The 27,206-nt window shown below is 38.5% G+C and overlaps 1 protein-coding gene across 5 annotated transcripts; it reads right to left on the bottom strand.

Annotated features, from left to right (window-relative positions):
- Positions 1 to 27,206, bottom strand: LOC121313245 (grainyhead-like protein 2 homolog). Of its 5 annotated transcripts, none has more exons than XM_041245579.1 (16): positions 26,795 to 27,205; positions 23,986 to 24,175; positions 23,401 to 23,468; positions 21,889 to 22,261; positions 21,162 to 21,217; positions 20,557 to 20,713; positions 20,253 to 20,364; positions 16,354 to 16,448; positions 7,102 to 7,260; positions 6,463 to 6,547; positions 5,686 to 5,825; positions 5,485 to 5,522; positions 4,905 to 4,996; positions 2,735 to 2,841; positions 2,347 to 2,411; positions 1 to 1,763 (listed from the first exon to the last, which is right to left on the bottom strand). In XM_041245579.1, the coding sequence occupies exons 1-16, from the start codon at positions 26,812 to 26,814 to the stop codon at positions 1,649 to 1,651; spliced, it is 1,872 nt and encodes a 623-aa protein (XP_041101513.1). In that variant the 5' UTR covers positions 26,815 to 27,205; the 3' UTR covers positions 1 to 1,648. The 5 variants fall into 5 exon arrangements, with proteins under 5 accessions (XP_041101513.1, XP_041101515.1, XP_041101514.1 ...); XM_041245581.1 differs by having other exon boundaries at positions 2,735 to 2,820; XM_041245580.1 differs by having other exon boundaries at positions 21,889 to 22,258.

Below are 27,206 nucleotides of genomic sequence, written 5' to 3'. Positions count from 1 at the left end.
GAGAGATCCATCCTCCAAATGTATTCTTATATCTAGACACTTTGCCAAACTGACTGATAAAGATTTGTCATATTCTGGATATGGCAGTTTTAAATTAAAATATTGAAACATGAATTATGCTGCTCAGTAGGTTCTTAATTGTAGCTGCAACAGGCTGAGGATCCATAAGTATGACTTGCAGACATCACAGGTTTACAACCTGTGTTTTTTTTTTTTTGTTTACAAAAAAAAAGAACAAAATAATAAAAATTGTAATAAAAAAAGATACAAAAGGTATTTTATGTGTTGAAGACACTACGTAAAAATAATGTTTTAGGAAAAAAACTCATCCCAGGGAATGTATAATGGCAGTAAATATGCCAAATATATCAAATATATTATTGCACATTATTAAAATTTATATAACAAAACACTATAGTTACGTAAGAAATATATTTTAATAAAAAATAAAAATAATAAAAAATAGTCCTTATCGTGCTACACTGGGAAGTCTTAAGAGGTATTTAACAAGATTCCAAACAAAGAGTCCCACAGGATTGACAAAAGAAATGCTTGGGCAAAACTCTCAAAAGCGAATTACTCCAAAACGACAACAGCACATTTTTTGTGCGAAAGAAAAAAAAAAACCATAAATTGCATTTCTTAAATAATAAACTATTTTAGACTCATAACAAGCCCTTAAACGACATGTCTTATTTATTTGTGGGTTGGTAACGGTATTAGGTGCATTTCTACTAGTAGAAAGAAATCGCACAAATGACAATTTAGAGTAAATGGCTAAGAAAATCTCGCCCATTGTGCTGATTACTGGTAAGGTGAATGATAATCTGGGACGGTAAGCAGAGCTGGTGCTTATACCAGACAGCGGTAACCCATACTGGAAAGAAGTTACTAGATCTCCCCCACAATTCAGATTCACAAAGATGGAGACAGGAAGGCAATTACATACAAAAGACAACAGCCCACCTCTCCTCCAACCTCAGGCTTGCATGGAGAAGGCACCACATCACTAATCTCTGTCCAAACTGCAAAACTTGGGAAAAGATTTGGGTGTCTCACTTAAGAATCATGCTGAATCACATGTGGGTGAAACAATATTTCAACAAAACCTATTTTAACTATGTCACTTCTTGGCAAGAGCAGCAGGCCAAATGTGTCTCTCTCAGTAATGTTCTGCTACCACTAGGCTCAACAGAAGAATGGTGACTGTGTAACAGGAGCCAAACCTACTTTAGTCCACAGGGTTTTATATAATTACTGTCCAGTGGTACAAAAAAAGAAGTCTGCACTAGCATTAACAGCATACTAGAATTTGTACCAATGAGACAGTCAGAAATGAAGTACCACCTTCTAGGAAGATTGAAACAGTGTTTATCCACTTATTAAAAATTTGAACCATTGTCTATATTTTACAATATCATTCCTTCTTCATGCACAATATGGATGATAGACAATGCAGTAACACCACACTGGTCACGCAAAGTTTATTTACAAAATCTGTCCACTTGACAAACCAACTCAGTCTCAGTGCATCAATAACAGGTCTTTCCCAGTCGCTTAATCTGCAGGCATCTTCTTCTCCCTCCCTCATATTATCTTGTGAGAATCGGATAGCTTCAGGTTTTCAGTCAGCAAACCCGGAGTCTCATTAGATTTCTGTCAACGTGATTTTGTAGGCATCGCCAATGTTCTCAATATGCATTACAAAAGTGTCTTCGTTGGAGTAGTGCTCAATGATGTTGTCATCCATGTTTACCAAAATACTTTACATAAAAAAAGAAATAGAAGATGAAAACATTATGAATAACTTTGAGGAAAACAAACATCATCATCTAAACTAATCTGTAAGTAGAAGACCAAAGCCATTCCATCATTAACTGGCAAACACAATTCACATAAGTACTTTCTGATAACCAGTTGTTCTCATAAAGCAGGGGTCTTCAACCCCAGTCCTGGAGAGGTACTGGGACTGCTGCTTTTCGTTTCAACAGAGTTCTTGGTTAGTTAATTGCACCAATTATTGGCTTAATTAGTCACGATTAACAGGTGTTCCAGATCTTTAGCCATTGATGACATAAAGACACCTAGAAAACCTGCAGGATTGGAGCTCTCCAGGACCAGGGTGGGAGGCCCCTGTCATAAAGGCTATTCAACCTGGCTGCCTGCCACCAACAGTGGAACTTGTGTTGTATCAGGAACATCCATAACTATAAAAACACAGTGGTCTTTCTCAGTGTCTCTAATGCTGAAATGAGTTTGAGTTCACATGAAAGATTAACACTATCATCAGGCACCATACACTTCCTTTACATTTTTTACCTCAAGTATATGTTGTAGGATTCTTACCCTTTTTTGCTTTTCTTGTACATTTTTATCATCTTCTCAATGGGAACTCCATACTTTTCAGACACCTGCAGTAACAAAGCAGCTTGGTAAAAAAATCCCCTCGTTCTGAGCCAAGCGGCCCTATTCACAAAGTTTTGAAGTTCTATTCTATATAGTTGATGGATTCTTTAACAGTAAATATTTGATGACATCAAAATGTGCTTAATCCATCAAAGCAGACTAAAATAACATATAGGTTGCTGCTTTGTCAACAGGGCCCACAGCGATCAAATTAACTGAAATGTTCATGTTCTTGAAGTTAATTGTTTCATCAGGCCAGACAATTTTGGAAAGCACCATTTAAGATCCCTCAGCATATTGAACAACGCGAAGACGACAATGCACTTACCGCATCCATCAGCCCCTTCACAGTCGGTGATTTGAGCATCAGAGCGTCAAACACTTCATCCGATTCCTTGCGTACATAGAGAAGCACTGGAGGGACAGAAGCCAGGCCTTAAAAAACGTGGTTATTAGGCTCAAAGGGTTATTGTATCTTGGCATTTATACATCACAGGCCCTATTCACGCTGCTTTAACTGCAGTAAGGTAAGAATGTTATTTTTTTTTATATATATAAAATTGATTTTGAGTTTCAGTGTTTTAAAAAAAAAAAAAAAATGAACTGTATAAAAAAATCGAACTGTATATATACATACAGTGCCTTGCAAAAGTATTCAGACCCCTGACCAATTCTCTCATATTACTGAATTACAAATGGTACATCGAAATTTAGTTCAGTTCGATATTTTTTTTTTAAAACACTGAAACTCAAAATCAATTATTGTAAGGGGACATTGGTTTTATGTTGGGAAATATTTGTAAGAAAAATAAAAAACTGAAACATCTTGCTTGCATAAGTATTCAACCCCCACACATTAATATTTGGTAGAGCCACCTTTCGCTGCAATAACAGCTATAAGTCTTTTGGGGTAAGAATGTACCATATTTGCACAGTGTCAAAGTGATTTTGGCCCATTCTTCTTGGCAGATTTGCTCCAGGTTGTTCAGGTTGGTTGGACGACGCTTGTGGACCACAATTTTTAAATAGTGCCACAGATTCTCCATGGGATTGAGATCAGGACTTTGACTGGGCTACTGTAGGACATTCACCTTTTTGTTCTTGAGCCACTCCAATGTTGCTTTGGCCTTGTGCTTGGGATCATTGTCCTGCTGAAAGGTGAATGGTAAGGTAACTGTGTCCTCGTTAGGGCAATTTCTTTCATCGGTGCAAACTGGGAGCTTCCACAGCACAGGGGTTGAATACTTTGCAAGCAAGATATTTCAGTTTTTTATTTTTCTTAAAAAATATTTCCCAACATAAAACCAATGTCACCTTACAATAATTGATTTTGAGTTTCAGTGTTTAAAAGTAAAATATTAAACAGAACGAAATTTCGATGTACCATTTGTAATTCAGTAATATGAGAGAATTGGTCAGGGGTCTGAATACTTTTGCAAGGCACTGTACGTATATATATATATATATATATATATATATATATATATATATATATATATATATATATATATATATATATATATATATATATATATATAGGACACACACATACAGTAGATGCTGGTTATTAGCAACCCTGATGAAGACAACTTTCAGTTATTAACACCATTTTCCAAGGAAGCAATCCTGTCCCATAGACTTTAATGTTATGGGAATTCTGATATTAGCAACTGCACACCGTTTACTGACAACTTTATTACTAGTTGCAAGTGCTACAGAGTGCACTTGCATGATTTCATGCAGCTTTTACAACACACTGACATTGCTGTTCCTGACAACCTGACAGCAATCAGTAAATTGAGGCCATTTTAGGGTTTGACAGTCAGGTGGAGACAGCAGGTGAGCTCACTGATGCACTTCCTGAGGCAGTCGTAGCTGCGAAGCACCCACAGGTTGAATAGCCACAGTCTTCACTCCAAGAACAGTTACGTGCTGTGGACATTTTCTGCACAATATGCCTGAATCGTGTCTTTGAAACTGGCTTCGAAGCTGTACGCAAAATTGAGATAGATTTAAAGCGGGAGGTGGTACATCGTAAAAAGCAGACAACGTTGGACAATTTCTTACTTTAAACTTGTGTACTTTACAATTGATTGCAAGTACAACACATTGTGTGCTTGTTTTACTCACTGTAAGGACAATTGTAGTGCATTGTTGTAGTAGTAATTGTAATTGTAGTACTATTTGTATAAGCCAACTCCCTTTTTTTTGTTTTGGTATTCAGTGTTTCGCATGTTAATTTTCTAACTCTGCATAGCATACAATCATTGGTCCTCTCTAATAGTCTTACAACACAGATGTCACTGACAGAGAGTTTGTAATGTGAACACCTGTAGGGGGCACGAGGGAGTCTCTAATTATGGCAAATAGTACTTTAAAACTGTTGTCTACAATTTACCAATAACCTTGTTTAGAGGTTCCAGGAATGCATTCCTGAATAACAACCACACAGCAGAGTTCAGAACAGTAATAAAATAAGTTATAGCATGAGCAGCTACCTCGTTTGTTTACTTCTTCTTTTATCTGTTTAGGTGGTGAGGGGCTGTAGTCCTCTTCAGAAGGCCGGAACATTCTTTTCACCAGTACGCTGCTGTAAATAAGAAAAAACAAATTTCTTGTGAATATTTTTTTTTTTTTTTTTTTTTTTTTACTTTTTTTCCATCCTCCCTCAAAAAAAACAAGTCAAAGCAAGGCAATGTGAGTGATTATTATTTGTAATTGGATAATATATTCTTGTATATCTTTCTCCTGCATTTGTGCACACCACATAGCAAGCAACATACTGTATATCACCACATGCAGCATACTTCATCTACTAATATGCAAGCTTAAAAGGCACCAGTCAGAAACATAGCGCCATTTATCCTGAAATCATGTTCCTGACATGCCAGGAGGTGTCAGCAGTAAGATTTAATTTAAGTTCATATATTTAGGTTAAGATGTGCACTGCAATTAAAAAAAAGAATTTCTGAAACTTCTCTCCCCAACCCACCCCACTGTTCCATAGAACTGGATTTAGCACGTAGTGTTTGGTACATTCTAATGTGTGTGGCTGAAAATGATCCGATTAAAACATACCCGTCTCTCTCCATCCCTTCTGTGTTGAAAGCAAACACCTAAAATGAGAAAACAAGATCATTAGAATTTGACATGATCAATCATGAGAACTTCTTCCCACTATATAAACAGACCTACAGTCTGGCTCAAATCAGTTTTATCTTTGCCTTTTTGCTGGCTTGGTATAATTTCTACATTACCCTAATACACTATTACTCTTACCTGTCCTGTTCTCTGCAAATTCCCAAAGTGCACATCAGGTATAAAGAGAACAGGCTGCGAATCGAGATCCGTCATGGTTTTGAAGTAGGCGGTATCCCCTCTCTTCTGGGCCGGTAATGCAGGCAAGTTTGCGTCTTTTGCTAACAGAAGACAAAGAAGAAAACAAGCAAACAAACAAAGCCATGTTATTAGATACATTATAGCATCTTTAATGCTCTGGAGTTTTTTGTCATTTTTTTTTATTTTGCCACAAAGTCATCTTATCGTTATGTTGCAGGTCAAAGGGTTGTTCAGAAATGGAATTAAATTACAGAACCTTATCAAAAAAGAAAGCAGCTGCCTCAACACCATCTAACTGCTTCAGTTTAAAAGTACTGTAATTCATCCCGTGGAAAGTCGTTCTACATCCTCCATTGTATGTTCGTGGAAGTACAACGATACAAAGAGGTTACTGGAAACTCAAAGTGGTGCAGGGCTGGCAGGCATCACGACCCGATACAGATATGCATTCTAATAAAATACAATTCTAGTTGTATAGCGCCTTTCATATAAAAAGTATCTCAAAGCACGGTACAATTCAAAGCAAAAAAGTGACAATAAAATGCATTTGTATAAGGATCCCAAAGTGTGTCAAATACACAAAACTGCCAACATCATTATTAATAATATTTTGAAAACAGAAATTAAAAAGGGAGATACAAAAAATGTGGTTTTAATTGTAAAGAAAATTAGTTTGTATCAATAAAATCATAAAAAAGTAAGAATAGTGACACTCACAGCTGGACTGGGAAGAAGCACTCTGGCCTTTTGTCTTTTTACGGTTCTGTTTCCTTTCTTCATCTCTGATTTTCCTCTCTGCTCCCTAGGAGTTAATTCAAAGAGGAAATTGAGGGGCTGTCTACATTCCGATTTACACCCAGCTCACACATCACATGGGCACATACCCGGGACCCAAACAAGCTATTACCGAATCTAATCTAGGACACAGGGATGAGGATGTTTTCAATGGTTTACTTTCAAATGAACCAATACCGATATGCAATTACCCAAGATCACATTACATAATGCATTTACACTTAAAATAAAAAAATAAAAAAAATACTGCAATAATTCAGAGTGATTTGTATTGCAATTATTCAAACAGTATTAACTTATTACAAAAAACAAACAAATACAGCTTCTGAGTATTTGAGTAATTACATTCAATAATACAATGAATACAAACATCATACAATGGAATTTGAAGCTGCACTTGGTAATATTAAAACACATATAGTCAACTTTCTTGTCAACACAAAGCAACACTATGACCAGATTTATTTTACTGAGGCGTGGGTTGTCTTTAGGCAATGGGACTATGCTGTGCAAAGTCTGACACTACTAGGCTTGGTGTCCCCCCCCCTGCCTGAGCCCCACCTTGTCACAGAACACTTTGATCTGGGAGTAGGCCCTGTGGATGGGTTTGTTGCTGCGGTTGTTGTAGCTGTAAGTATCGATCTGGATCATCAGCGGCAGGCCCTTGACGCCCTTCTGAGAGGAGAAATCCGTGCTCAGGCAGTTTGCTGTGATGAAGATCTGGAAGATTTAATAAATAAATAAATAAATAAATAAAAACATAACACGAAGGAAATAAAAATCAGAGCCCATTTGGTCTCACCAATAAATTCATAAAGAGTAAATACACATAGGAAAGACGTCATTTCCACACAAGCTCAAATGGAAAGGTGACAGAGCAAGGCAACTAGGTGGAAACACCACCAGGGGTCAGTCTCGTACCAACTGCCAAAAGCTCTGTTACTTAAATTATGTACACAAAATGACTTGACAATCTGTAATTTAAAAAAAGGAAGCCATTGTAAAAAGATACTAAAAAAAGAATCTTTCACACCGTTCTAGTTCAGGTAAAAGTGCTCCTCTGTTGTTTCCTTTAAAAAGGTAAATGACAGAACTTATTAAACATTTGGAGAGCTGAGGATATTGGTTATTCCTTGCTGACTGTGCCAGAGTATCAAACATTACTTGAGGGCATTTCCAGGAGTTTCAACAAGGAAATGGGTGTGAAAGCAGAAGGACACTTTATTTAGTAAACACTCAGGGTTATTCAAGTGCGTTAACTGCACAATCCCATCTAGGGTAGTTCCAGGCGACTCCCTTTTACTGCTAAACTTAAAACAGTTAACAAGGTAAAGCTTCACAAACCTTAGTTTACAACAATGTGCATGTAGCTTTGAAGTATTACATTTGTGGTTCACTGCTGATATAAAGGTTGGTTTGCTTTTCTTAAAACTATATATACCTCAATACAAAATACAGGATTTCTTGGATCACTGAAGCAAACATTATGACAGAGAGAGAGAGAGAGGAGTCACAAAAAGTGGTTGCACTATGTTTAAATCAGCATAATCCAGGGCAAATTTGGTCCACATTGATGCACAATCTCACGGCTATATCAATAGGCTGACTTAGGCTCTGCAGACAAATTAAACAAAGGGAGTGGTTTAATTAAAATGATCAAAATGGCACCTGAATGCTCAGCTTTCAAAGCAAATGTTGGTCAAAAAGACACTTGACACCTTTTCAACAGTATTCCCCCCTGATGCCCCTTTACTCTAATTTCAAATGGCCTCACTGGGAAAGGACTGGCAGAAAATCTGGTTGAGACAGGAGGTGGCACTTTTAAGAACAAAATTGTACATGTTTCACTTTACACTGGGCTGCCGTTTCAACAAGTCTCTTAGGGGAGTTATTTTCAACATTGTGCACTCCTGCCCAGGTGAGCAGAGACCAAACATGACATTTTCCTGCTTCTTTACTTTGTGCAAGTTCAGAATCCTTCCAAGTCCCTTGTAAACATTTACCTGCATTTGCATGTGCTGTAACTGTATGGCGTGCACGTGTGAACATATGCTGCTTTTCTTCTTTTTAAATCTTGTTGGTTTTTTTTAATATATATATTATAAAATACATTAGCAGCCTCAACACATATCTGATTTGCTGCCACTCCCCCCTCCCCCACCCATGGTCTGGTGTCTTCGTTTAAACCCTACAGATTATATGCTTTTGCCTTGTCTACTAGATTTGAATTCAGCATTACGTCCCAAGGCTGCTTCCTGAGAAAAGAGACAGGGCCATGGTGTGGCATTCTTTTGTCTTGTGTCACGCACCTTTAGGTTACAACAGGACTTGTCAGGACAAGCCAGTGAACACATGCATCAAGCAACCAATACTGTATAAAACCTCTGGCTTACGACCTTTATTTGTACTACAGTCCTCCACGCCCCCAAGTGTTGTGAAATCCAGTTATTTTTAAATAAGCCACCAATCTCTAGAATAGACAATATCATATTCATAATAATTTCACTGCACTTCTTTGAAATCTCCAAGCATCTATGAAATACCTTTACTATACAGCCCTTCCCATTTGATTTGTTGTGTGTGAGTCTGGCCGGGAAACATATTCCCATTAAACAGAAACCAGCTGCTTTCACACCAGTGTCAGAAATCTAGCTTGACAGTCACCACTGCATTTACAGTGGCTTGCGAAAGTACAGACCCCTCCTTTGGCATTTTTCCTATTTTGTTGCCTTACAACCTGGAATTAAAATGGATTTTTTATTTGGATTTTATGTAATGGAGATACACAAAATAGTCCAAATTGGTGAAGTGAAATGGAAAAAATAACTGGTTTAAAAAAATTCTAAAAAATAAATAACGGAAAAGTGGTGCGTGCATATGTATTGACCCCCTTTGCTATTAAGCCTCTAAATAAATCTGGTGCAACCAATTACCTTCAGAAGTCACATAATTAGTTAAATAAAGTCCACCTGTGTGCAATCTAAGTGTCACATGATCTCAGTATATATACACCTGTTCTGAAAGGCCCCAGAGTCTGCAACACCACTAAGCAAGGGGCACCACCAAGCAAGCGGCACCATTAAGACCAAGGAGCTCTCCAAACAGGTCAGGGACAAAGTTGTGGAGAAGTACAGATCAGGGTTGGGTTATAAAAAAATATCCGTAACTTTGAACATCCCACGGAGCACCATTAAAGCCATTATTAAAAAATGGAAAGAATATGGCACCACAACAAACCTGGCAAGAGAGGGCCGCCCACCAAAACTCACGGACCAGGCAAGGAGGGCATTAATCAGAGAGGCAACAAAGAGACCAAAGATAACCCTGAAGGAGCTGCAAAGCTCCACAGCGGAGATTGGAGTATCTGTCCATAGGACCACTTTAAGCCGTACACTCCACAGAGCTGGGCTTTACGGAAGAGTGGCCAGAAAAAAGCCATTGCTTAAAGAAAAAAATAAGCAAACATGTTTGGTGTTCGCCAAAAGGCATGTGGGCAGGTACTCTGGTCAGATGAGACTAAAATTGAGCTTTTTGGTCATCAAGGAAAATGCTATGTCTGGCGCAAACCCAACACCTCTCATCACCCCGAGAACACCATCCCCACAGTGAAGCATGGTGGTGGCAGCATCATGCTGTGGGGATGTTTTTCATCGGCAGGGACTGGGAAACTGGTCAGAATTGAAGGAATGATGGATGGCGCTAAATACAGGGAAATTCTTGAGGGAAACCTGTTTCAGTCTTCCAGAGATTTGAGACTGGGACGGAGGTTCACCTTCCAGCAGGACAATGACCCTAAGCATAATGCTAAAGCAACACTCGAGTGGTTTAAGGGGAAACATTTAAATGTCTTGGAATGGCCTAGTCAAAACCCAGACCTCAATCCAATTGAGAATCTGTGGTATGACTTAAAGATTGCTGTTCACCAGCGGAACCCATCCAACTTGAAGGAGCTAGAGCAGTTTTGCCTTGAAGAATGGGCAAAAATCCCAGTGGCTAGATGTGCCAAGCTTATAGATACATACCCCAAGAGACTTGCAGCTGTAATTGCTGCAAAAGGTGGCTCTACAAACTATTGACTTTGGGGGGTGAATACTTATGCACGCTCAAGTTTTCTGTTTTTTTTTGTCTTATTTCTTGTTTGTTTCACAATAAAAAATATTTTGCATCTTCAAAGTGGTAGGCATGTTGTGTAAATCAAATGATACAAACCCCCAAAAAATCAATTTTAATTCCAGGTTGTAAGGCAACAAAATAGGAAAAATGCCAAGGGGGGTCAATACTTTCGCAAGCCACTCTAACTAAAAACATGGTCTTCCCTTTAAAGTACGAAATGTACCCATTACCATATGGGTATTTACCTTGTAGAGACCCGAAACCTGAATAAGATAAGCTGCTCAGCAAGCCTGTGGTGCAGTCCTGCCCCTCCCCTGAGGGTACAAGAGGACTGCGCTCACACATATCAGCACCATTTTTCCTTTTAAGACCGACCTGACCAGAGAGCCTTGTTCAAATAAGTACTTGTTACTTCTACCTGCTACATACAGTGCCTACAGAAAGTCTACACCTTTCAAAATGTTCACCTTTTGTTGCCTTATAGCCTGTTTTTTTTCATATATCTACACATCCTACCCCACAACTTCGAAGTAGAAAATGAATTAAAAATAAAAACTGAAATAGCTTGGTTGGATAAGTGTCCACCCCCTTGTAATAGCAATCCTAAATTAGCTCAGGTGTAACCAATCACCTTCAAAACCACACACCAAGTTAAGTGGCCTCCGCTTGTGCTAAATTGTAGTGATTCACATGATTTCAGGATAAATTCAGCAGTTCTTGTAGGTTCTCTCTGCTGGTAGTGCATTGCAAAGACTCAACCATGAGCACCAAGGCGCTTTCAAAAGAACTCTGGGACATAGTTGTTGAAAGGCACAGATCAGGGGGCAGGTATAAAAAAATATCAAAGGCCTGGAATACCCCTTGGAGCACGGTCAAGACTATTATTAAGAAGTGGAAGGTGTATGGCACCACCAAGACCCTGCCTAGATCACGCCGTCCCTCTAAACTGGATGATCGCGCAAGAAGGAGACTGATCTGAGAGGCTACCAAGAGGCCAATGGCAACTTTGCAAGAGCTACAGGCTTTTATGGCCAAGACTGGTCAAAGTGTGCATGTGACAACAATAGGGTGGTATTGAAGGAAGCCATTACTCAAGAAAACCCACCTTGAATCTTGTTTGAAGTATGCAAAAAAACACTCAGGAGATTCTGTAGCCATGTGGCAAAATTTTATGCGGTCTGACGAAACTAAAATCAAACTTTTTGGCCTAAATGCAAAGCGTTATGTTTGGCACAAACCCAACAGAGGGCATCACCCAAAGAACGCCATACCTACTGTGAAGCATGGTGGTGGCAGAATCATGTTATGGGGATGTTTCTCATCGGCAGGGACTGAAGCACTTGTCAAGGTAGAAGGGAAAGTGAATGGAGCAAAGTACAGAGAAGTCCTTGAGGAAAACCTGCTGCCCACTGCAAGAAAGCTGAAACTGGGACAGAAGTTCACTTTTCAGCATGACAATGACCCAAAGCTCACAGCCAAAGCTAAACTGGAGTGGCTAAGGAACAAAACGGTAAATGTCCTTGAGTGGCCCAGTCAGAGCCCCAACCTAAATCCAATCGAAAATTTGTGGCATGAAGATTGCTGTCCATAAACGCTCCCCAAGGAACTTGAGAGTGCTTGAACAGTTTTGTAAAGAAGAATGGTCAAATATTGTCAAATCTAGGTGTGCAAAGTTGGTAGTGACCTATCCCAACAGACTCACAGCTGTAATTGCTGCCAAAGGTGCCTCCACCAAGTATTAACTCAGGGGGGTATATCCAATTATGATCTTTCGGTTTTGTATTTTTAATATACCCCGGGGTATATTAAACCCCAGGGTGTCGGCTTCAACAACATTATTGGGGAGTTGATTCCTAACGCTCACAATTCTCTGTATAAAAAAGGGCCTCCTACTTTCTGTTCTGAATGCCCCTTTACCTAATTTCCATTTGTGACCCTTGATTCTTGTTTCTTTTTTCAGGTCGAAAAAGTCCCCTGGGTCCACATTGTCAATACCTTTTAGAATTTTGAATGCCTGAATCAGATAGCCACAAAGTCTTCTTTTTTCAAGACTGAATAGATAAAATTATTTTAGCCTGTCTGCATGAGATGCCTTTATAACCTGGAATAATTCTGGTCGTTTTTCTTCGCACTGTTTCTAGAGCAGCAATATCCTTTTTGTAGCGAGGTGACCAGAACTGAACACAATATTCTAGATGTTGTCTTACTAATGCATTGTACATTTTGAACATTACTTCCCTTGATTTAAATTCAACATTTTTTACTATATATCCAAGCATTGTGTTGGCCTTTTTTATAGCTTCCCCACATTGTCTAGATGAAGACATTTCTGAGTCAACGTAAACTCCTTGATCTTTTTCATAGGTTCCTTCTTCAATTTCAGTATCTCCCATATGGTATTTACAATGGACATTTTTATTGCCTTCATGCAGTACCTTAAACTTTTCTATATTAAATGTAATTTGCCATGCGTCTGCCCAGTTCTGAATGCTGTCTCGATCATTTTGAATGACCTTTGCTGCTGCAACAGTGTTTGCCACTCCTCCTATTTTTGTGTCGTCTGCAAATTTAACAAGTTTGCTTACTACACCAGAATATAAGTCATTAATGTAGATTAGGAAGAGCAGAGGACCTAGTACTGATCTCTGTGGTACTCCACTGGTTACCTCGCTTCATTTTGAGGTTTCTCCTCTAATCAGTACTTTCTGTGTTTTACATGTTAACCACTCCCGTTCAGTTTTGAGAAGTAATCTTTTATGCGAGACTTTGTCAAAAGCTTTCTGGAAATCTATATAAACCATGTCATATGCTTTGCAATTATCCATTGTCGATATTGCATCCTCAAAAAAAAAAAAAAAAAAAAAAAAAAATCAAGCAGGTTAGTTGGACATGATCTAACTTTTCTAAAACCATGCTGGTTGTCTTCCAGGATACTGTTACCATATGGGTAATTTTCCATTTTAGATCTTATTAAAGTTTCCATAAGTTCACATATAATAGCAGTCAGGCTTATTGGTTTGCAGTTACCTGGTTTGTTTTGTCAGTACAACCCGTCTAAAGAAACTGTTGCATGATCTTGGTTAGCGGTTTGTAAATAACTTCTTTAATTTCTTTGAGTACTATTGGGAAGATCGCATCCCACCCAGGGGATTTGTTTATTTTAAGAGCTCCTAGTCCCTTTAACACTTCTGCCTCGGTTATGCTAAAGTTATTTAAAACTGGATAGGAACAGGTTGACATGTGAGGCATGGTGTCCGTATCCTCCTTTGTAAAAACTTGTGAAAAGTAATCATTCATCTGTGATTTTGCCATTTGTATCTTAGGCATTTTACTTCCTCCTTGAATGTTCTATTGCTTTCATAATATTGGAAAAACTTTTTGGAATTGGTTTTAGCCCTCCTTGGCAATGTTCATTTCTAACGTTCTCTTGACCTTTCTAACTTCTTTTTTGACCTGTATTTGCAGTTCCAAGTACTCTTTCTGTGTACTTTGTTCTTGGTCCCTTTTAAACACTCTATAAACTGGAGGGCTTCTCTAGTAAAGCATCATAAAACACTGACATTCATGATATTCATCAGATCCATAAAGTTGGTGTCATTTTTCAGGCACACGTAGAGGAACCTTCACTTGCACAGTGCATACAAAACAGTGTCTATGTTCTTTGCTCTTAGTTCATATTGGCTTTTTAACCAGCAACCATGGCAGTAGACAAAGGACAGATCAAGTGTTAAACAGTGCTGTGCTTTGAAAAGTCTTTAAAAGAACTGGGACTGTTAACACAAGCCAGCCTAAGTAAAATATCCATCCTCCGTTACCAATGAAGTCAATTCAGCTGGAACCGTCACCTAGCAATAGGTGCTGTCAGAACATGTTTTCATGTAACCTTTGACCCCCATTATTTAATACCTGCCTCCAAGACAGTACAGACACTGATGTAAATATGTAGCAATACCATTTAGTCATGCTTTCTGAAGACATATGTCGCAGTAGTTAATGGAGACTGAAACAACTAAACATCTTTAATAAGTGTTAAGCCAACCAGCCAAAATGGACAATAAAGGTTGTGGGTAAACAGGGCCAGGGGGTCTGGAGCCAGGGGGCATATTCCCACCCCCAACACCACTTTTAAAAAAAGTGTGTGGGGTGGGGGGTGGGTGGCATACCCCCTCACTTTGAGAAAAGAAACGCGCACTGTGGGGAAAAAGCATCTGTACAGCACACAATGTTTAGTTGTGGTTGTACTCTGCATATACTTTTACTTCGTGAGATTTAAAAATACTGGTGCCATTGAAAACGGCAATAACCTTAAAACCCATAGAAAATGGTGTTTGTGTACCCTACAGAGGATCTAGATTCACATAAACTTTGCATATTTGTCCACTTACTAGACAGACAAAAACGACTGAGCAGTGATTACTATATTAACATACCTGCAGTTGTTTCTGCTCTGTAATTAAAAAAAGAGTTGGCAGGAACCATTCAATGCTCGTGGTGGCTTTAATCATTATCACAAAAACTGCTGATAACATTGTCAATACCCAAGTGTTGTGGTGATAGCAATGCTTTCAGATGGTCATTGTACCAACCATAGCTGCCGTGCCCACTTAATAACAAGCTACCCATTCCTAATATTAAAAAAATGTAAACCACCTGTGACAGGGTAACCCAGGGGTGTGTTTATTTATATTATTATAATTTAAAATGTACTATTTTGCGTTTATTTTAAACACTGTTTTATTGTTATTATTTAAATGTATGTGTGTTAATAAAACAAGTTATTATTTATTGATGTTTTGTTTGGCAGGGAAGGAGTTAAAAACCTTCTCTGCCAGAAATACTTGTGTAGAATGTGGCTGTCTTCACAGTGGCTAATTGATTGCCAGTTTGAGGACAGCCACATCTATATAAAAACCTGCAGCATTGGCTGAACGGGGTTGAGTGTGTTAGGATGAATAATAAGATAAATAACAATTGCTACCTGTGCTGGTTTTACGCTAGCATGACACTTGTTTGGTTTTTGTCTCAGTTTGTTTTGGCCACCGTGCCATTTTGTTTGTGTTTAGTTCAAACCTTTTATTTATTTAATTATTAAACATGCGCATCAGCGCTTCACCCTTAGTACTGTGTGTGTGTCTGTATTTCCTGGTCTGACGTCACCCACAAGCCATCCTTACCACACCACCATATTCAAAAAGGCTATGTCAACATATGTAATTTAAAGTAGTTTCTTAAAGGTGTGTAGATCCGGTAAAGCTATTGTCTCCAGTGCAAGTACTTAAAAGTCAACTGTCATCATGCTACATTTCTGCCAATTCCGTTTTCTGTTCTATCCTGTGTTCCATGACTTTGCAAATGGCCACCATTAAGTCAGGTAGCAAATCCAACATACAAATATTTATCTAAGAGATGGAACTGAATTACTCTCCAGGGTGTAGTTGCAGAACCATCATTAAACATTGAGACTGAACACCAACCAATCCATCAGGGCTTAAGTACAGCCCAGCATTTGTAGCTTTAACTCAACACTGCAGGCTATTGTGGTGATGTGTGACAGCTAAGTTCTAAGCAAAGAGAGGAAGAAAGTTCATAGTTTAGTGGTAGTCTGGATATCTACTCGGGTCACTAGTACAAACTAATTTTTTTAAGGTTTAAAATAAAATTCTAAGAACAGAATCCGTTTATAATTGACGTTAGCCTTACCTTTGCTTCCTCATTCACATCCCAGGTGAAGGAGACTGCATTGTAAGCGATTTCTTCAATATTCCCAATGGTGTTAAAACTTTCTTTGTAATCAGCTGCAGAGAGAAGATGGAAAACACAGTTGCAGTTATATTGTGAAGTTATGATTTACATTCTAAAACTGCCTGAGACTGCATATTGTATGACAAAAAGGACATTTTAAAAACGGTAAAAAATGTTTTTAAAAAAGCACCAATTCCTGAGGCAGCTGGGAACACCTTAGCTGGTGGTATTAAGAACACTAGGCGAGAATACTTAATGTTTCAGTGCAGACCTTAAAATCAAAATCAATTTAAGCAGGAAATCAGTTTTACATTTTAGTCTCTCGATTTAAAAAGTAGCAAATAAGGTACAGTGCATTAAAACCCACCAAGATAAAAATGCCATTTTGTAAATGTATGTTTTCAGTCTTGACTTAAATATTGTAACTGTCCCAGCTTCCCTGACGAACAAAGGGAGAGAATTCCATAGTTTAGGAATTTTAAAAGAAAAATCCCTACCTCCTGTGTTAGTTTTATTGACGCTAGGAATAACCAGCAGTCCAGCTTCCTCTAAGAGTGCGATTCGGATGATACGCAGTCAGTAGCTACTGTAAATAGCTAGGTGCTAATCCATGCAGGGCTTTACAGATTAATCGTAAAATCTTAAAATCAATTCTATGTTGTAGAGGGAGCCAGTGTAAGGAGGCTAGAACAGGGGTAATATGTTGATCTTTCCTAGTCAGAATTCTAGCGGCGGTACTCTGAATGAGCTGTAGGCGGGACACCACACTTTTTAGGATGTCAGAGAGGAGTGCATTACAGTAATCAATTCTAGATGAAACAAAGGCATGCATTAGTCTCTCAGCATCGGATAAGGAAATATTTAATAAGAGACTGCTAGGGTCAAACTCATGCTATCCCACATTATTTAGTTGATTCCGAGTGCCCACAAGCATAACCTCCATTTTATTTGAACTTAACATTAAAAAATTCTGAGACATCTAGCATTTAATATCTGCGAGGCAAGCAGCAAGTAACACCCCAGCAGAATTATTTCCTGGCTTTAAAGACAGGTACAGCTGGGTATCATCCGCACAGCAGTGGAAGTTCACTCCATGTCTTTGGATAATGTCACCCAATGGTAGCATATATATTGAAAGTAGCAAGGGACCAAAAATAGAACCCTGTGGAACACCACAGTCAACTTCAGTCAATGCTGATTAATCCTCCCCAATTGAGACAAACAGATACCTATTTGCACTGGCAAAACACATGCCCATTTTACAAAGAAGGGGCTCTTCATACCAAAAGGTAGTCTTTCTTTTAAAACAAACTTTAAATGTGTGCATGAAAACATCTCAACAACAACAACAAAACAAAACTTTCATCATTGCTATTTGTTAAATGCATTATTGTGAATCAAACTTTTTTTTATGGGGGGGGGGGGGGGGGGGGGGGGGGTGGGGGGGATTTACTGTGGTTTGTGTATCAGGTGCATTCACAATCCCTGTTAAAGGGTCATTGTACGCTCCTTTCACATTGGCACTGCTACCCGGGTCACAATCCTGCATAGAGTGAAACCACATACATGGGTCGTACCCGGGTTGACCCAGGTCCCAGCGACCCACCTCAGGATGTGGGTCTACACGCTTTGATTTCCGTTTAGCCATATTCCGTTTAGCCATATTTTTGTTGCTTGAGATGGACACACCATTATCCAAACGGCAGCAGGAATGACGTTCGATCTAATCAAAATTTGGGCTAGCGGTTCAATCCAGAGAAGCTTGGATGGAAGTGTCCATAACAAGCTGCTTCCGGGGCACTGATATGCGTATTGAGCACTTGTGTCTGTCACCCAGGTCAAGCCTGCTTTATCAAAAGTAGTGTGAAATGACATGCCTGACCCACATGACACCAAGTTCTGACCCAGGTAAATCATGCCAGCGTAAAAAGGGCTGTAGTCATCAAGTTTAATCCCTGTCCAAGTGACACATGCTTTTAAAACTGGAAGCAAAACTGTTTTGGATAACAGTAATCAACAGACAAGTTTTATCTCAAGATAAAGCTTATCTGGTTCTGCAAACATGCATGCCTCATTCTGCAGAACTATTCATTCAGATAAGGAAAACTACCCATCTAGTATCAACTAATAAAATATAAATTAAATAATTGAGTTGTTTAGTTAACAAGTGAGCCCTGTGTCTTCGTAACACAGCTTTATAGGTTTATGCTTGCTACTGACAGGCGATCACAGAGAGCTAGAACTATACAATGCTCCTTCACTCCAATGCAATAACATTGGTGTCCTTTTTTAATAGTTACCTTTACACAGGTCTACAGTATTGAAAGTTGAAGAAAGATGGGGTGGAAATGACAAACGGTACACAAAAGGATGGAACAACACCTATCAGGAATGTCCAGCATGTATCTGCTGTGTTTTGATGCCTGGCTGTGGCTCAACACAAAGGTATAGTTGCCTGTGTTCTGAAAGGTAGCGCTGTGCCTGGGCATGTAGAACAATGCACCTGGAATAGCTCAAGGCACAGACAGTAGACTTGGTGAGAAACAAAAATGAGGTACTTACAAAAAAGCAATTTGTCAATCACTCACATGATAAAGATTTATTATTAATTATGCACAAAAATAAAGCACTAGAGAGCATATAAAAGTGCTTGTCCCTTTTATGACAAATATAGTTTGGCATTTCTTAAAGGCAATATAATTGGTCTGATTTTACACCAGTTTACAGCAAAGATGTTGGCTTCTTCTTCTAATACATTAAAAACTTCCATGTTTACATCTGGCTCAAAGTTACATGATTAAATAAATAAATAGTAAAAATAATTATTATTTAAAAAAAAAAAAAAAAAAGAACTGTAAATATAATGTTGAACCCTGCTCAAGTGGTGATTTCTTGAAGTAAGATTAAAAAAACATGTTATTTGTATTATTTATTGTATGTTAAATATCCCAGGCACGTTGACTACAGCATGGGGACTACAGCATGCTCACGTTTCAGTATATGCTGGCTTTTCTTTTTTTTTTTTTTTTTTTTTTTTAAGTTTTTTTTTTTTTTGGTTTGTCCTAACCTGTGTGAAGGAGCTGTATCTAGTCATGGGAACCTCTGCTTGCATTTCATTGCGTGTTTTAGAAATCCTTACAGAATTACAAGATTTCTTTTCACAGACACCTGAAAATTGCATCACAAGCCACTGTGAAGGGGTGGACAATAGGTGCATTCCTTGCTTGTGTCTGTACAAGTTGCATATTTTTTACATTTGGATTCACCTATACTGGTTGTGTTACACACAAACATGTGCTGCAACTTGTTTTAGAATTTATACAGAAAAAATGTGTTCATCAAGAAACCACTCTCTGGTTCAATGACAGTAGCTGTAAATTGACATGGGAACCCTGTACTAATCCAAAAACTTTCACTGCGAAAACCAGTTGGTAAAAATATAAGAACAGTGACAGTTTTGAAGACACAGGGACACATCAAAATGATATCTTGTTAACAACTTGACATTTTCAACTCTCATCTGCAAGTTCCTAGATTCCTCAATATCACATTATATTAACGCAGAATATAATGACAATCACTATAAATGTAAATAAAACTTGCATTACGCAATATCAATAAAAAAGTGATTTAATGTATTACTCGCACAGTGATAGTTTAAGGAGTGGTTTGCATGCAATATTAACTACATTCATTCAGGCACATTCAGATTTTCTCCATTGTTAGCAAAGCATTCTCAATGCAAAACAAAAAAATGGCACTTGGTTGAGTCAAGCATCTGACACGGTGACATGAATACTTTTTTCACTTTAAAAGACCTGTCAAACTCGTGACATAGCTGAGCAGCAGATACTTACCGATATCAAGGACCCTCTGCTTTGCTGTGTGCTGCCGTGAGTGCCAGTATTTCCAGTACTTCAGCTGTTCATCTCGGTTCTTATCTTCACTGAATACCACCATGATGACACTCTGTGAAGAGGTTACTCAGTTATATTACTGCTCCTCAAATCCTCTCTTTTACAGGTAATTTGGCTGCATGTAACAATATTCATTTTTATACACATCAAAATGTATTTGCATAAAAACACCACTCAGTATATCAGGTTTAGAAATTCGAGAGTACCGACTTTTAGATCCACCCCCATTCCCGAGGTAACTTACCCTGACTTTGCTGATGGGATGTCGAAGGCATTTATTGGCGCCCGTCTCGCTCAGCGTCACGGCGTAGAACTGTCCTTTGTTTAAATAGGTCATCGGCCCCTCCCCTTGCTTCTGTTTTAGAGATTTGGTGGCTTCTAACATGTACTGGAAAGTTTCTCTGAGGAAATAAATATTAAAAAAAAAAAAATATATATATATATATATATATATATATATATATATACACATACACACACACACACACACACACACACACACACACACAACACATATATATATATATATATATATATATATATATATATATATATATATATAATTAGGGATCACCCCAGACAAAGAAATTGCAAGTTCAGTGGTCATTATCCCACCAGAAAATGTTTGCTAAGCACTAGACACTTTCCAGGCTAGACACACTAGACACTTTCCATGTTATGTGCAAAATAATTTATTTTCCATTATCCAACCCGCGATCAAATTTAATTGGTCTATCTGTTCCAGGCTGCTTTGTGTTCATTTATAGTTGGTAAAAGATGGAAACCCAAGTTTAGAAAAGGCTGTGCTAGCAGTGTTTCTGTGGAATGCCGGCGATATAAGTTACTTACGCTCCTGGTGGGTCATAGAGGAATTCGTCAGGCCCCAAAGATGACGGGCGGTATTTCTGTTCACAAGGAAAACATTTTTTATAAGCATACTGTATTTCTGATTTATTATTTTATTTTAATGTAGTCGTCACCAATTACTTTAATTATTTTCTCCCAATTTAGAATGTCCAATTATTTTTAGGCTCAGTTCACCATTACCACCCCGGCGCTGACTCGGGAGGGGGCGAAGAAAAACACACGCTGTCCTCCAAAGTGTGTGCTGTCCGAGAACAACACAGCTCTGACCAGCTTATAGGTAAGCCCGCAGGTGCCCACCCCCCCCCCCCCCCCATTTGTGTGCCGTCCCCTGGGAGCTCCCATCCATGGTCGGTAATGGAATAGTCTGGACTCAAACCTGCAACGTCCAAGCTATACTCGGGAGCCCTTAAGCACACTATATTAAAGAATACACTAGGTCTGTTTAAAGAAGTTCCAAAGAACCACTTTCAACATGAGGTAGGTGATTAGCGTGTGCAAACTTCTTATGAAAATATAAATTAAATAATAAACTTCTGTAGAAATAAAAAAAAATAAAAAAAAAACACACAACGCACAGTCAGTTAATTATTGGAACGGTTTACACGGCAGTGAAGTGTAAAGCACTGACAGTAGCATGCTGATATGTTACACACACACCTGACAATTTCAATGGTGACACTTAATCCACGGTTTATTCCATATAACGTACCTCTGGCTCTTCTTTGAAGGACTCGTCATAAGTGCTGTCTGGCGTACTGCGCTGGTCATCCTTTAGGTAGCTGGAGTGATGGATGGAGGGCACCTCGTAGGGGCTGGGCTCGAAGATGACCCTAGGCTGCTCCTCACTGTCCCCGCGGCTGTAGTGCACACCGGGGACCATGAACACAGGGGTGTAGACCCCCTCCTTGCCCGCGGCCGAAGGGGTGCCCTCCTGGGGGTGCGTGCTGTAGTGCTCCCTTTTGGAAGACTCTATGTGCTCAGAGTTCAGGGACAGGTTCACCGGGAGGGACTTCAGCACTTGGACTCGGTTGTCAATTGCAGCCATGTCATTCTGCCCATCGTTTTCACCCAGACAGCTCCTACTAAAAAAACTTACAAATTTGTATCTGTTTTGTAGGATTTTTGAGCATTTTCTCAGTGCTGTGAGCTTCTTGAAAAAGTGTTCTAGAAGTTTATATTGTGTGTAGCAGGGCCCTGCCTGTAAATATTGTTGTGTGGTGATTTGGTGGTGGTTGGCAGGGATGGGATGAAATCAATACATGTGAGAATGTGGCTGGAGCTAATTGAATAATTGATAATTAGGCTCCAGCCACATGCTATAAAAAAGGGGGAAATTATTTTGTTTGGTGGAGGTGTTTTGGGGTGAGTGTTTCTGTTGCTAAATTTGTTTTGTGTTACAAAGTTCAGTGAAGGCTCTGCCCAGCCTGAACAGTTTTTGTTTGACCTTTTATTTTTGTTGATTAAAACAGCGCAGCAGCGCTTTAACTGCAGTTTTACTGTCTCCGAGTCTCTGTCCTCCCGGCTATCCTGTCACATGCAGTGTGAGTGGGATAGCGCCCCCTAGAGACTTGGAGACAGTATAACTGCAGTTAAAGCGCTGCTGCGCTGTTTTAATCAACAAAAATAAATCAAAAAGTCAAACAAAACACTGCTCACACAGCCAAAAATAAAAGGTCAAACAAAAACTGTTCAGGCTGGGCAGAGCCTTCATTGAACTTTGACACACAAAACAAATTTAGCAACACAGAAAAACTCACCTCCAACAAACAAACATATTTTCCCCCTTTTTTATAGCATGTGGCTGGAGCCTAATTATCAATTACTCAATTAGCTCCAGCCACATTCTCACATGTATTTTGGCAGGGATAGGAAATTAACCCCATCCCTGCCAACCACCACCAAATCACCACACAACAATATTTACAGACAGGGCTCTGCCCTGCCACAGTACCACAATATGTTTTAGTGATGATGAGGTGACGCAATGAAGATTAGGAGATGCTTTCCTATATTAAGTGCAACATACCAAGGCACTGCAGATATAGGGGGATATTTTGAAGAATAATAATGTGTAACGGTGTTGCAGTGAAGACTGTGGTTAAGCTCCCAAGTTAGTACTGTGAATCTATTTAAAAGAAAAGGAATAATTGTAATAATTGAATTACTCAGTCGCTTTCTGTCCAGGCAGCACGATAATATACTGTATAGTCAACAAGCTTACCTTTTCTCATGGTCATCTTGAATTTCAGTCACTTTGTTTAAAGGCAAAAGTCTCTTTTCTTTGGGAACCTAAAAAAACCAACACTGAATCACATTATTTATTTGGTTTACACAGTGAAGCGACAGAGGGAAGAACACTAGTCAACTTGCCTCTGGAATCATTCACTTCAGATGTATCCAATGCATGACCCCCAAGTCACCCATTTGCAATAATGCAAAATATTCCCTTACAAACACCGGAACAAACATCATTAATCTATATAAATCTTGGTCTGGTTATATGTTGGAGGCTTTGCACGGATTACTTGCTATCATTTTTGCCAGGTTCTTGCCGGGCAACTAAGGAAGTTAAGGGGTTGGGGGAAGTGAAATAGGGGAAGGTAATTTGAATAATGTAGTTACACATTTATTTCCTCAATTCATCACCCAGCCACGCACCCACCTCCCCCCAAAACAAAAGAGCAAAAATATTACACATAGTTTTATTTTCATAGCAAATCAAAGTACAATGTGAGGAAACTGTCAGGCAGAACAAATACAGAGCCCTGTCTAAATAAACACCCAGTACTAAAGTGCTGAAGCCTACCTTGTAGTAATCGTAGAGGAGCCCCAGAGCTGCCGCGCTGTCCTCGTCTCCGTTGATGCTCATCATGGCCTTGGTGGCTGCCGTCAGGGGGTTTTCCAGATAAGATTTCCAGGCTTCATCCTCGCTCGTGTAGGCCCGCCGGGAGTGGAATGAGGTCTCGTTTGGTACCACCACCACCAGCCTCTTGCTGCTGCACAGAGGAAGAGCAGTTTCTGCATGTTAGCTTGCCTGTTTCTTTCTTTATTAAACCAGAAAACAACCAATTGAAAATATATATATATATATATATATATATATATATATATATATATATATATATAATATATATATATATATATATATATATATATATATATATATATAGTACTGTCATTCACCCTGTGTTAAGGTTTCTCTGTTCTCTGGTAACAAAAACACCTTGACTTAGTTTACCATCAGATGGCTTAGTTTTACATCAGAATGTATCACTGAGCTATTAAAGTTATGGATGATATACACCTCATAACCCTGTACCTCAAACCTCTACTAGCTACAAGCCTCGTCTTTTCAGAACGTTCCTCGTCTGTTGTTTACTTACAGAGATTGAGTCTGACACAACCTGTCATGTTGAAGCCAGATTAGACAAGCCTCACAGAGAACCATGGTGAGGTCCCTTGCAATCAAGGCTGTATCAAAAGATGATAGAATACTACCCTTACAAAAACTGAATGGACAATACAATAGGGATATCGTAACAATATCAGTGCCTCACCCTAAGCCAAACCAGTAGCAGACCCCACCTTTACCAACAAAGCACTTTCCCCCATTTCAGGTGTTAATATGTGCTTGAGTAGCCACGGTGTACAGGTAACAAGCTCAGATGTGCCTTATTAAACTCACAGTAAAACCAGGAATGGATCTGATTGCTATGCAATGTAAGCCTTACTTCCACTTTATGTCAAAAATATGATTTATATATATATATATATATATATATATATATATTATATATATATATATATATATATTCTTAATTGCAGCTGTCCCGTTTCCTAAGTACAGTGTCACTGTGTTGTATTTGAAGATCATTTGGCATGGGTCAGGACAAAATGGTCCTCACATGTCACACATCCGACCTCAAACTGTGTGTTCATTTTAGGGAGATTTTGACTTCCCTTTAAAATTTTTCCACTGCATTCAGTGTTACACATGTTTTAAATCTGATCGCACCTACCTTTGTACTGTATTTGAGTTTAATGTCAGGTAAAGATTCTATTCCCTTTAACTTCACCAGCAGAATCTTGATTAGATTAACGATCATACTTCCAAGTAAGTTTAATGAGTCATTTACAATTAAAGAAATAAATGGATATTTCTTAAAGCATGAAGAAACGCAGGTTCATACAGGTACACATAATGCTTATGAATTACATTTTTGGAATGTTTTCTGAAATTGAAGAAATGAAAATATGTATTTTTATGTGTTTTCATTTATAATTAAAAAAATGCACATTTTGGTGAAAGTCACCATAAGCTTTGTGTTTTTATTTTCCCACAAAAAAAAAAAAACTGAAATTTGAAAATACATAATTACTGTGCAATTAACACACTGCCTGTATGATGTGAACTGAATTCACAAAATTCTCCTCAGTTTTTGATTTGACAATTGTCGGGATTTCCCTAATTTCCACCACGCAGATGATCATTTATACCTAGCCTACCTCATAGTACCATAGACTGTTTTTTTGTTTCGTTTTTAAATCAGATAAAGACGTCCCCAATTGCTAAAACAAGTTAAGGCTGGAACCAACACAGTTTCAACAAGCACTACAGTGTGTAAATGTTGTGCATCTTAAATTGTATTTTGAAATTAAATGTCAGGCAGGCAAGGGATTTTAAAAGGAGTGGGTAAAAACCAGATCAAGTGCCCAATTGTCTTAAAACTTACTTTTTTTGTAGAAGACAGCAAGACGAACCCAATAACATATGATATGTGTCATTTAAGTTGAAATTAATGAATCCTTCAGGGCTAGTCCAGCAATTTAAAAAAATAAATAAATTTACAAATACAGATGATCATTTTTTTTTTTTTTTTTTTTAAATTATGGGAGGCAATTATTTTTTAAGTATTTCATTGGCCCATGACATTTGTCATTAATTAAGTGCCCGGTCTGGGTAGTATGCTGCTGGTCACGGTTGGCTTTAAAGTTTACCCATGTTTCCCTCTTCTTATGGAACCCATGAAAAGGACACTCCAATAAAAGCAGTCGGTGTTGACGGTTGGACTCCCCGACTCACATTTTGTGTTAGCATTAGCCTACTAAATGCACGTGTTAAATATTTCGATTTATTTTATTTTACATAAACAATGTGGGTATTATTATTATAAACATATATACCCATTATATATATATATATATATATATATTAATATATATATAATTTTCTAATCGTTATAAATTATATTATAGCCTCCACTGTGTAGAAAAGTTAACAGAAACAATATGAAATCAAATTAATTAAAAAAAATAAAAATAAAAAAAAAACTACTGACATTGACCTATCAATTCAGCAATTTTAATTTTCAGCTAAAAAGTTCTTATCAAAACGTGGATCGAATAAATAGAAACAGGTAAACATCTGTCACAATTCACACTCCACATAATACATGCGTGTGTGTGTCATATACATTATATATATATATATTAAAAAACAAATATCGCATGTTTATGTTTTATAGTCATTAAGTAAGAGAAGAAAATCTAAAACATGGTCCAAAAGCAATCCTAATGCCTGGTGCAGCCGAGCCCAAACAAGTATGATCACTTACTTGTCCGTATCCTGTGACATACTTGATCCCACAAACTCCCCCTTTTCCCTCTCTCTTGTTCTGTCGCTTGTGAAACTGGACTTTCAAGTCTGTGCAGGTAAAGGTGTATGGACGAACTGGGGGATAAGGCAGAACCCGAGCTACAGGTAATTCTTCTTTTTTTGTTTGCCGCTTCTTCACAGCCAACCACCGGTAAGATCACTGCGCGCACAAACAAGGTCACCAAAAAGCCCAATGAATACCGGCAAACGCTTTTTGTTTTGGTCCGATCTACCACCGTGCGACCTGTCTGCAAGTTTTTAATCTAAACTCGAACTTTATGCTGCTTGCAGATGGCTGCAGGTGAACTTTCCTTTTAGTTGAATTGTTTCACTAGTAGCGAGCAGCGCAGGGTTCCAGGAGGGACGAGCTT

This window comes from Polyodon spathula, chromosome 3 (assembly GCF_017654505.1).
Source record: "Polyodon spathula isolate WHYD16114869_AA chromosome 3, ASM1765450v1, whole genome shotgun sequence".
NCBI classification, from domain to species: domain Eukaryota; kingdom Metazoa; phylum Chordata; class Actinopteri; order Acipenseriformes; family Polyodontidae; genus Polyodon; species Polyodon spathula.
Note: the sequence above shows the minus strand (reverse complement) of the source record. Positions and strands in the feature narration are given on the sequence as shown.

Bases quoted from the DNA above. Each gene is read 5' to 3' on its own strand.
- LOC121313245 (XM_041245579.1), bottom strand. From the start codon at position 26,814: ATGTCACAGGATACGGACAA. The intron at 5,826-6,462 runs GTGAGTGTCACT...GTCTTCTGTTAG, and splicing joins TGCTTCTTCCCAGTCCAGCT to CAAAAGACGCAAACTTGCCT. The intron at 1,764-2,346 runs GTAAGAATCCTA...TTTTATGTAAAG, and splicing joins TACAAGAAAAGCAAAAAAGG to TATTTTGGTAAACATGGATG.